Source organism: Rhipicephalus microplus, chromosome 6 (assembly GCF_043290135.1).
Source record: "Rhipicephalus microplus isolate Deutch F79 chromosome 6, USDA_Rmic, whole genome shotgun sequence".
Lineage (NCBI taxonomy): Eukaryota > Metazoa > Arthropoda > Arachnida > Ixodida > Ixodidae > Rhipicephalus > Rhipicephalus microplus.
Window position 1 is genome coordinate 29,516,028 of NC_134705.1, and position 12,642 is coordinate 29,528,669.

A 12,642-nucleotide genomic window follows, 5' to 3' on the forward strand; every position below is an offset into this window, starting at 1 on the left:
TCCGCCTCCATTGGAAATGCAGCCGCCGCAGCCGGGATTCAATCCCGTGACCTGCGAGTCAGCACCGAGTACCTTAGCCACTAGACCACTGCGGCGTTGCAGCCCTATACGGCGACATGGTGACCAAAGGAGCACGCAATCACCTAGGGGCAAATTTTATATTACGATGCCGGTAGTCATAGCAGGCTTTCTGCATATCCTGCGAACTAGCGAGGTGAGACTGGGCAATTTGATGAGCTATCTGAGCCCGGTCAATGGCTCCGCAGGCGCACATAGTAGCAAATGGCACAAGAAGCAAGATGGTTTGAAATGACAATATGGGGTCACAACGATACAAAAGATGTAAAGATAAAAATCTCGCTGTGTCATGTCGAGAGGCATTATATGCGAAAGTGATATACGCTAACGTGGCGTCCTAGTCACGATAATCTTGACAGACGTACACCGAAAGCATCTTTTGGAGCGTGCGGTTAAGACGTTCAGTTAGGCCATTAATTCATGGGTGGTAGGAAGTTGGCAGCTTGTGCTCTGTAGCACACAATCGAAGGAGGCCATTCACAACTCTGGACAAAAAAGGGCGGCCGCAGTTCGTAAGCACTTGCTGGAGTGCACCGTGGTGGAAGATGACGTCATGAAAGAAAAAAAAACTGCGACAACAGTGGTGCAACTAGTTGGTATAGTCCTTGTTATTGCGTAACGGGTCGCATAATTAGTGGCGACAATGATCCATTAATTACCCAGAGTCGTCATCCCACAAGGGCCAAGCAGGTCAATGCCCACGTGATAAAATGGTTTATAAGAGATTTCAATTGTATGGAGATGTCCAGCTGGCAGCGAAGATAGTGTTTTCTGAAGTTGGCATAGGTCATAAGTACCAATATATCAACTCACTGAGTGGTACAGTCTTGGTCAGAAGAACCGGTGTCGCACACGGTCATATGTGCGGGAAACTCTGAGATGTCTCGCCGTTGGTGCGTCGTGAAGTTGTTCAAGTATGACGGGCCGTAGATGATGAGGAATGACAAGCAAAAGTTGAGGGCCTTCAATGCTGAGCTTGCAGCAGTAGAGGATGCCGTCATGCAGCGCAAACGTATGAATTCGGCATCATGGCTTTCCAACTGGATAGCGTCGATGATAGTGCGCAATGACTCACTACGACATCGTCCGATGTGCATATCGCTGATGTCAATAAATGCCACTATGCAGTTGTACGGGTCATGCACAACGGGATCAGAAGGATCCACCAGATGATGAGAAAGACAGTCAGTGTCCTTGCGCAAACGTTTTGACTTGCATCTGAGACTTAACGAAAATTCCTGTAGGTGCAAAGCCCAGCAACCAAGGCGTCCAGTTGGGTCCTTCACTTCAGAGAAATGAGTCAGCAGAGCGCGTGGTGGTCCGTAACAATGGAGAACATACAGCCAAATAAATATGGCCGGAACTTGGCGATGGCCCAAGCTAAAGCCAAACACTCTCGCTCGGTGATGGAATAATTTCTCTTGGGGAGGAGAGAGTAGATGGCTAGCATAGGCTATCACGCACTGTTTGCCAATGTGCTGCTGAGCGAGAACAGTGCGAGCACCATACCCACTAGTATCGGTGTGAACTTAAGTGGGAGCAAATGGACAGATGGAATAAAGTGGACAAGTATGGGGGGTGTAGTGACATAGCCGATAAGAGCGGTGAACGCTTTAGCCTGCTCAGCGCCTTATGAAAATGTGGTATGCGTCTTTAACTGGTCTGTCCGTGCCTCCTCCCCCCCACAGCAACGTTGGCAAAGTTTTCCAGAAAAAGAGTCGCAGATGGGATGGATCTTTTCAGAATCTGGTTGGATGTAATTATCATTTATAAGATGGCCCAGCACAGTAACCTGACGGCGGCCACATTGGCATTTCTTGGAATTCAGTTGAAGCCCGGCTGTTTTGAAGACTGCGAGAATTACAGCGAGACGCGTCAGGTGGCTGTCAAAGGTGGAAGAAAAGACAATACATCGTCAAGGTGACAAAGACAAGTAGACCACTTGTACCCATGCAGTAGAGGGTCCAGCATCCTTTCAAATGTCGCAGGATCCTTGCATAGGCCAATGGGCATGACCTTAAACTGGTATAAATCATCAGGTATTATGAAGGTCATCTCCTCGCGATTGATTTCATCGACAGAAATCCGCCAGTAGTAGTAGTAGTAGTAGTAGTAGTAGTAATAGTAGTAGTAGTAGTAGTAGTAGTATTTTTATTTACAGTAAGCCGGATACAGAGCTCACTGCAGGGGCAAAGGGCTAAAGGCGAACAGCCTGACAAAGGCCCTTATCCCAAAAGAGGACCAAAATCAATAGATGAAAAGTATGTAGCCCCATGCAGGCAGTCCAACACACCGTCGATGCATGGTAGCGGGTATACGTCTTTTAGCGTGATTTTGTTTACGTGGCATGGTGATACTTGACGCAGGAGTGCCAGCTACCATCTTTTTTTTTTTTGCAAGGATGACAGGGGAGGCCTAAGGACTATTTGATGGTTCAATGACACCTTTACTGAGCATTTCGTTGACTTCCGTTTGGAACTCTCTGCTCTGCTCAGGCACGATAGGCAGGCGTGCCAGAAAATAGGATTGGCATCACAAGTGTTTATTCGGTGCTAAATGTTGGATGTTTGCTTCCCTAGAGATCTGTCGTCAAAATAAAAATTTCGCTCTATGACAAGAAAAGGCAACGGATGTGATTGACCTATGCAGGGTTGAGGTCGGGTGCATTTATCTTCGAGAAATCATCCGGCAGCGAACATGTGCTGTTAGCCACAAGAGACGAAACCAAATCAGTCTCGATGATGAGGGCTGCGGTTTTAAATTCGTCAGCGCTAGATACGGTGGCCAATAACATGCCACTGGGAAGCACTTGAGGGCACAAACTGAAATTAAGAAGTGGTAGCGAGGTTGTCGGTGACAGCCACAAGCATATAAAGAACAGCAACGTTGCAACTGAAACGAACGTCGACGATGGGACAGAGGACATATTCTCTATCAGGGATCCGTGAATATGCAGTTAATATGATGTAGGTGGCTGTCTGAGGTGACAAACACACATTTTGAAGACACCACAGGTGCGGCGAGGTATTGTCGGGAGCAGTGACAGCCTTAAGCAATTCTATCTGAAGGACGCCCGTAGCAGTACAGATGAGCACAGAATGATTTGACAAGAAGTATAACAAGAAGTATACATGACAAGAAGTAGTAGTATGACAAGAAGTATATAAGTAATGATTTGACAAGAAGTATTTGACAAGAAGGATAACGTCACAAGGACAGGGGTCAATTATGGCAAAGAGAACTGAAGTGGTGTGCTCAACTTAAGCGGGCAATACACATATACATACAAGCGAGTTAAGTGGGCAATACACATACCAAGAACCATTGGGGTGCCGCCATCGACAACATGAAAAATTTGTGTAGCTGCTGGTGTCAGGCCTTTCTTTAAGCATGTGCGTAGGCTTCCACTCATAACTGATAATTTAGTGCCAGTTTCGACAAGTGCTTGAACAGGTACGTCATCTACTTCAACCTTACACAGCACACTTCATCTGGTAGGAGTGAAGAGAGCATTTGCTGCAGCATTAGTCAATGCAGCACCACCTCCGAGGGCCGCTGTATTTTTCAGTTTTCCACCATGGCCATAAGAGACGCTAGGCGCCGTGGTTGCGGCGACTGATACGTGTTTGCGGAGAATGAGATTGATGCCCACAAGGCGAAGGCGAGCAACTGTACAAAGTGTTCCGAGTCAAATTGTCAATGCCATTGAACTAAGGGGTAGGTGAAAAGATGTGGCGGGCGGTACCATCAAAACAGGTCATATTAGTTGTGCAAGATGCGAAAGACCATGTGGTGCAGGAGTAACGAGCAGTGTGTCCAGTTTGAGTTGAATTGTATAAGGCAGTCATCTGCCATTCTCCACTTATTCGGGTTGCGAGGACGTGGAGAAAACCGTCAGCCTGAGGAAGACATAGCGAAAGGGCGATTGCGTCTGGGCGCAGAGACAGAGCACACGGAATGCACTCCGATGTTTCCAAGCTCTCAGCAAACGATGACTTGAAAGAGAGGAATGGTGACAGGGGTGGCATCAGTGCTGCGCGAACAGAGTGCTGGGGCGCCATTGCTTCCAGGTTGTGACGTACAATTCGGGTGCGATGGACGTTGTGGTGCAAACTGGCCTTCACAAATCGACGTTACAGCCGTCTTTGGGAGTCGAGTGAATGGTTGCAGAATGTGGCGACTTTTCGCTTGCTTGAACTGACGACAATCCTTGATGGAAGAACCCTTGCACATGAAGCGATTGAGTGCGTCATTGGCAATCCTTTTGGCACATGCCCGATCTAGTCAGATTCCGTGATGTCACTGTCAGGCTTTCGGCAGAAGGTAAACACGTCCTGAATGTATAAGGTGTATGATTCTGTAGAACATTAGGCATGGCAGGCCGATTCCTTTTTTGAGGCGATCTTACTACGGCCAGCGGGTTTCCCAAATACTTTTCACATATTTTCTTTGCATTGGTTTCAGCTAGCGAGTTCTTTTTCGTTGTTTTCGTACCACACTTTGGCCAAGCCTTTCAAGAAAAACGACACATTAGCCAACTAAAGTGTGGAATCCAATCGGTTCAGTACACTCGCGTGTTCGAACATTGCCAACCAATCTTAGACGTTGACACCATCGGTTTTGCAGAATGTACCGGGGCCATTAGGTGGTCACTGACCAAGTCAAGGGGAAAAACACTGTCAATGTGAAAAAACACCGTCAAGATGGAAAAAACAGCTTTTATCTTGACTTTATCAGTGACAAATCTACATTCTCATCATAATACCTGCCCAGACGAACTTTCGTCGAACTCGTATCATGGTCAAGAATGTTTCATCCCTTTAAGATTCTAATGGGCAGCAAAGTGATCGACTCCATAATCTAGTTTCAAGGCGATTGGCTGCATGCAGCCTAGGCTACATGACGTACCAGCTTTCGTTACTTTTAAACACTATTTAAAAATATATACTCTACTTACAGCAAAAACATTGAAATACAGCACTATATTTCACAGTTTTTACTTTCCAGCGGATCCAATCGCAAGTTCTGGCAATCGTTGGTACCTTGAAAATTTCTTTGCCCTTACATGAAAGACATACAAGAAAGACTTACCCCATTGCAAAGGTGACTGAAGGATGGTGTCCAGCATGTGCAATGTCCAGGGCACTTCATCTAGGCTGGCTTCGCCACCGTACTCCAAGGAAGGGTGCAATGAAAGTCAGGGAGCCATCAACAGTACTCGCAAGCTCTATTGGGCATCCAATGCTCCAACATTGTAACGAATTTCGAAGCTGCCAACCACTTACCTTCGTTCAGTTATTCCAATCAGTTATTCAAATCAGTACCTTATCTGCTTGAGTGCAACCAGATTTTTCTCCAGATTTTCGCTACCAGAAATTGACCTTAAGAATACGTTCGAATGCCAAAATTCATATTGTGTAAAAAGTGCAATGACTTGCACAATATTTCTGTCTTTCTGGACGCAATGAAACGTAACCCACCAAGTAAAAATCGTGGTCGTATTACAAATGACTACAGTATTACAGATAATTGTCATTTTATGTAAACCATTACATTTAACAAAATGTAGTATATTAATCACAGTTATAATTTATCCATTGGCATTGACTACAAATGTGACAAAAATGGACCACGTGTTTATTATAAAAATAAAAGCAGTCTGCCCCGTTTCTTAGGAGCCAAGAAACAGGCAGACTGCTGGCAAGCAGAAACCAAAAAACTTTATTCCCTCTCCCCAAATCTCATATACCCTCGGTGGACTGTAGTGCCTCCTTGGGGCCACATGCTTCATGGAACACTGGCAGCACCCTCTACAGATTACTACAATGTAATCAATAAATTGGAAAGTGGTTTGTGTCAGTGAAGCTTGAGCATATGGCTGCATTCTGCATAGTGGGTAGCATGCTTTACATGATAAGCAATTACACACGTGAAATGTTTTTGAACTTGCTATGCACCCACTAAGTGATTTTAAGAGAATACGTGCACTAACATGTGTGACTTATGTAATAGGTGGCCGGCTTTAAACCACAATGTCATTATGATATCATATTCTGATGGCCAATGGCAATGTACAGTTGAACTATGCAATAATACTGGGATATTACATGCTGTATTGTGAAGCCTGTATACAAGACGCATCTATGAATGTGTTTGTAAAGCATGAACGCTATTTTCACTGCATTTTCAAGCAGAGGAAGCTATTTACACTGTATTTCTAAGCAAACACGTGGCTGTGTGGTAGAACACCATGCAAATGGCCTGCGTGTGATTTTTACTTAGCCGAAAAATTTTCAATATTTATCTTATTTGCATATTCTTCGACTTTTCCATCAATGACAAGCAAAGACAAGGTGATGATCTTGTGCTCACACCTAATGACATTGAAGCTAACACTGACATAGATGCCGGAATTTCTCGAAAATCGCTGCACACCAAAACCAACTCTCATCCAAATTTAATGATCTTGAGCTTACGCACGTAGTGAAAAAAGCTATCAGGAAAGAAGGTGTGTTTAGAAGAGTGCCGAGATAAAACATCAGTTCGGAGTAGGAAAAACGACAAAAAAACTGCCCTTATCTATAGAATCTTCAATAAAATCAACTATTAACAAGTACCGTATTCACTCGTGTGATGAGCCCACCTTTTTTTCAGAAAAGTGGACGCCAATTTGGAGGGAGGGTTCATTACCCGAGAGAAAAAAGACACGGGAGTCATAATAGCGAATATTTCGCAGGACGGTTTTTCCTTGTTTTGACCCACAAAATGTGCTATGAATCTTTTTGTAGCAAGAAGCTCTTGTTTCCTCCCCTAACGAACGCATACAGATCGACGCCGAAGTGTAGTCCAGTTGCTCGGTTCCCATGCTCTCCAGCGCATGCTCGACCAACTTTAAGTTTAAAACCAGCCGTGAAGCTAGCATACCGGCCGAACGCGCCCTGCGCAGCAGGTGTCCTCCACTAAGTTCCCTATGACAACCTCGACAAAAAAAAGGCAGCATCAATTGGTGGTGCACAAACATCGCGAGCGTTGCGCTGTCGGCGTGGTGGGTGCTTTGCATGGCCTCCGAGATGGCGTAGAAACACACCACAGGTTCCCCATTTCAGAGACCATGCGTTTAGTTTTTGCTTTTTCTTGTGCTGCGGTGCTTTTGTAGCGATATAAGCTAGGAGGTTTATCCTGCATTCGACAGATGGCACTCTGCGGCAAAAGGCGCGACATTTAAATTTTGATTAACATCATTCTCGTTCACGTTGCTCGAAACTGTTTAGCATGGTTAGGAAGCTATGCTTTGAATTTTATTGCATTCTTATTTTGGAATATAATGGCTTTATTTAACGTTGTTTCAATCGTCAGTGGCAATGGGTATCACACCAAAATATTACATTAAAGAAACTTTTCTTTTTTTCAAGGAACAAAGTGGGGGGTGGGTTCATTATGTAAAGAAATAAAGTACTTCGCATGTACACTGCCCAATCTGATCCCGTTTGCTCCTGGAGAATTCGAACTGGTAATAAATCTAAAATATAAGTTTACCAGTGCATAATTGAAATGTGTAAACGGTAAACAGATTATTTTATGGACCTACTTGAAAGGATCTGTGTAAAGTTTTAATCAGCATTATGCTTTATTTTCTCCGACAAGGTGACACTACAGATAAATCTTCAAGTGCAAGAGATTTCACACATGTTCCAAGCTATCTCAATAACACAAATGGGAGCAGCATGCGCAATAGAAAGGCTACTTTGCAAAACTTGTCCTACACCTGATGGTATTGATAGCCCATTGAGGGATCATGCTGTACATGTACGGGGTCGCCTAACAGGCTTGCACAATAATGCCTGTATGTATAAAACACGCACATTTTTTGATAATTTTTTTGGTTGCATATGCTGTCACACAATGGGAATATGTAGAATTTTTTTCACACGCTAATGTGCCCTCAATCTTATTTCTTTCTAAACCGGCACAGTGCTTCACTCAAATGCGCCAGCATTCAAGTGTGCGTACACGGTGTGGCCGGTTTTGGTTTTGTTTTTTGGGTGGTCAACGCTTTTCGCGCCTGCAAAGCTGATGAGTGTCTGGTTCTCTCAAAGTGCTTGTTACTCTCTCATTAATAGCTTCCCAGGGTGCAATTACATCTGCTTCCGTGTGCCACTAAATTATACACAAACAGTGCAGCTGTGATTGTGTTTCCTGTTTTTAGGACTCAGAAAAACTAACTCCGTCTCATCGGCGAAAGATTATTATGGCTTTATCACTCGTTTTTCTTTCCAGACAGACGCACAAGCATAAGTTTCTTTTCTCTGTGCTCCCTCACCTAGTGTGCTTATGCTATGGAAGTTCAGGCTAGATGCTTTGCTGCGCTTATTTTTATCTGTCTGTGAGCTATGTTTGATACAAAGAATAATTTTTATATATAAAAAATTATATAAGTATTCTTTAAATTTTGCTTGCTGTTACTTATAATTAAACCATGTGTATATAACAACAAAAATTATCCATTTGTCCTTTTACGGTCACAAAAATGCATTTTGGACCGTTAGTTTTTTATATCAAGTCATATGAAAAATTTAATTCACCAATAAAAAAGGACACACATTTTTGGAAGACATTTCACGAAATATTCGACCCTCGAAGGGTTAAGCAAGAGACTGCACAGAAACGCTGAAAAGAACATAATAAGGACGGGCACAAACTTGCGGCTGGATTTCATCCAGAAAGGTGTGTATTTATACCATACAAACTGCAAAATTCATCTATGCGCATGCAAGAAACCTTCTTTCATTGTGAATCAATCTGAGTGATGTATCACTGACACAAACACCTCTCTGTTTAGCCTGACTGCTTCATAAATTGCATTGCTGAGCAAGTTGGTGCATTGTCTGGAAATAAAAGTCAGCGCAAGAAGACTGGACACAGGAAACAAGAAGATTGGATGAGCGTGCACTGATTTTGTTGTGAAAGATTGGGGGAAAGTATGCAGAGCATATGTCGTAAGCGTGCCTGTGCACACATAATGCTCATTGTAAAAAAATCTACTGCATATTGTGGCAAAGCACTAAAATTCACACTCCTGCAAGCGCAACGACGTCTAGCTGACGCGATCTGCATCCGTGACACTTTCATGTCCTCCAACAGCTCGGGAGTGCCTGTTTCTCTACTGCACCTTCAAACCAGCAAACGAGACACACAGCCACATGCTTTTCATTTGTGTGCATCAACTTGTACTCACAGGCTCTGTGATGCAGTACAGAGTTCCTGTGGCACAGTACACTTGCCAAAGAGACATAACTGGAAAACCACCATGAATCGGTAATCATTGGGGATAGTGATGTTGCAGACAACGTCAATAGTGTTTTGAAAATTGGGCACAAGCATTGCCATGAGCCGCATGTTCTCAGACATGAACTGCTGGCTATCAACAAGATGGAGAGAGAGGTGCATGAAAGGTGCCGACTGAAAGGTGTAGACAGCCTTTTGGCTTCAACTAAGAACTAGCTTTGCTCAGTATTGCAAGGTATCAACAGCCCCACTTCAGAGAAAGCAGTCTGTTGATTGATATGTGGGGTTTAATGTCCCAAAACCACTATATGATTATGAGAGACGCCGTAGTGGAGGGCTCCGGAAGTTTCGACCACCTGGGGTTCTTTAACGTGCACCCAAATCTGAGCACACGGGCCTACAAAATTTCCGCCTCCATCGGAAATACAGCCGCCGCAGCCGGGATTCGAACCCGCGCCCTGCGGGTCAGCAGCCGAGTACCTTAGCCACTAGACCACCGCGGCGGGGCAGAAAACAGTCTGTGTTTGCTTCAAGTTGACAAGAAAGGAATGTTTGTTGTATTGCCATTGAAGTGCTTCAAGCAAAAAGCTCCTGTGGCCATTTCCAAGAACCTTGTTCCCGTGAAAGCCAGTTTGACTAAGAGAAAGACAAAAGGTGCAGCCAGCTGCAGCTGAAAAGATTGGCAAAGTTCATTTCTGGAAACAAAGGTTGTTTGTCCATATTTTTTACAGCAAAAACATGAGAAGAGGGTGTACCGGTAGGAGAAATTGTGAGTGAGAAAAGATCTTGGCAGCTGCGCCTGAGTCAGTACCTAATGAAGCATTTGACTAGTTCGGAGATTGAGGACCTTTTCGCATCGAATAATTTGCTCAAAGTGATTGGTCTTTTGCGCAACAATCAATGGGTGGGGTATTTATGTTCTGTCGATTTGGAAGATTTGTTTCACACTATCCTCCCTCAGAGAATTGTTTGCTCCTATGAAGGAATATATAAAAACAATGGGGAGGTACTGTTTCAAGATAGAGCTAGGTTTACTCTTCAGAACGTTATGTCTCTTTTAGAGTTTTATTTAGGCTCCACCATTGTGACCTTTGACAGCAAGCTTCATGTGCAAAAACTTAAAATATGCATCAGTTTGTGCATGGTACCGGTCCTATACAATATTTTTTTGTTGGCAGCGAACAAGCGATTGAACAGTGGTTTTTATATTGACAAGCTGCTTCCTGTGTGCAGATATGTTGACATTTTGGTAGTTTCTAAGAAGCAGGAGGGTATTAGTATGAATATTGTTGAATTTATGATTTTAACGATGTTTCATACACAATTTTAGAAACTTTTAATCGATTCGAACAGGGCTTGTTGTTCACACACGAGATTCCTGCAGGAGGACAATTGCAATTTTTTATATTTGATGCTTACACTGTCACACTTTCACATACATTACACCTATATAATACATGCTCCAGCAAACCATTGCAGCTGTTTTATTCGGCTCATTCTCAAAGACCATGAAATTGGCAATAGCTTCCATGTGTCCAGAATCCGCCCTTCAAAAGCCTTGCATTCATGCAGTCCACAGCAGTTTTTATCAGCAAGTGCAAAGGCTGCGATTGTCAGGCTATTCGGACACTTTTCTGGTGACTACTGCAGAGTCGTTGCTCCAGAAGGTAAAATGCCAGGTTTGGAGAAAAGCCACCCACAAAGACAACAAAAGGCGTGAGGTGATCTCCTGCACCCACAAAATAGTGCATAACCTCATGAAAGTGACCAACAGGCATATTGTGCCGATTGTCTCTTTAGTGCCACGTAAGCTGTTGAAGCTGTGGGTGCATATCCCCGGTGAGGTTAAGAAGAAGACAAACTGTGAAATCAAGCATACTAGGCATTACGTGGATAATGCGTTGAGAGTGATACATTGCCTAGGGGTTGTCACATCTACAAAGGGAGCAGACAGGAGGCTGAGGATGAAGCTGTCTAGTCAGCCAAACTTGTGGCCATGTAAAAGGAAGGTGAGATTGCAGCAAGACACTGGCACTGATAGCGACGAGCAGAGCGTCGGTCGTCGATCAACTGTGTCGACATTTATACATTTGCCATCAAACATTCTAGCGTTATTGCTAGTGGCGACTTAGGTTCCAGAATAATCTGAAATGTTTCACAAAGTGGGCGTAATCTTAACAAAGCGATTTACTATAATCCTGAACCTTCTGGAACGAGGCGCAGTTTGTGATGAGTATTCCAGGCGAGCTTTGTGGCCGAAAACCGAATGAAACATAAGTGTAAATAAGAAACGCGCATGGCATTGCCCCCCTCTCAAAAAGCATCATCCCGATGCTTAAAACTGAACATCGGGGAAAGAACAATAAAACTAACAACAAAGCAAGAAAAAATACAATAATAAATAAGTACAAACAATAGAGTGAAATAATAGAGAAACAACTACAAAGAACAAAGTCCTTTAAGCTTGCTACGCGCGTGAAACGGCTTGAGGCGCACGACATTAACTCCTTTATGTCTCGCACGCCACCATTGAGAGTTCGTGATGCCGTAAAGGACAACCTCATAGTCAAGTGTACCAAGACGCTCAACAACTTGGTACGGTCCAAACTACCGTAGAAGAAGTTTTTCACTGAGGCCACATTGACGTATCGGCGTCCATACCCAAACGTGGTCGCCGGGAAGGTATTCCAGGAAGTGTCATCAAAGATTGTAACGGCGTCTGTCAGTTGTCTGGAGGTTCTTGATGCGGAGGCGGGCGAGTTGTCAGCCTTCTTCGACGCACTGTAGGTAGACAGTCACATCAAGGTTTTCTTATTTAGCGACGTTTGGTAGCATGGTGTCGAGCGTTGTGGCCGGGTTCCTTTCATAAACTAAAATGTATGGCGACATCTGCTTCATCTCCTGCACTGCCCTGTTGTATGGCAAGGTCACGTACGGAAAGATGGCATCCCATGTCTTGTGTTCAACATCGACGTACATGGCCAACATGTCAATGATTGTCTTGTTTAGCCTCTCGGGGAGGCCGTTGGTTGTGGATGGTAAGCTGTAGTCCGGCGGTGGCTTGTCTGGCTGTATGCCAAGATCGCTTGTGTTAACTCAGCAGTGAAAGCCGTACCTCTGTCAGTGATGAAGACCTCTGGAGCTTCATGATGCAGGACGATGTCTTCAATGAAAGACTTTGCTACCTCGGCGGCACTGCTTCCAGGCAGGGCACTTGTTTCAGCGTAGCGGGTGAGGTAGTCAGTGGCGACGACGATCCATTTATTCCCGCAAGTCGAA

At 44.2% G+C, this 12,642-nt stretch overlaps 1 protein-coding gene across 2 annotated transcripts in view; it reads right to left on the reverse strand.

Moving 5' to 3' along the window:
* Positions 1-12,642, reverse strand: part of brun (trafficking protein particle complex subunit brun) — a 461,018-nt gene that overhangs the window by 78,586 nt on the left and 369,790 nt on the right. For both annotated transcript variants that reach the window (XM_075865888.1, XM_037419219.2), the window contains exon 21: positions 5,170-5,263. In XM_075865888.1, coding sequence (XP_075722003.1) covers positions 5,170-5,263 — 94 coding nt within the window. The remainder of the gene's footprint in view (positions 1-5,169; positions 5,264-12,642) is intronic.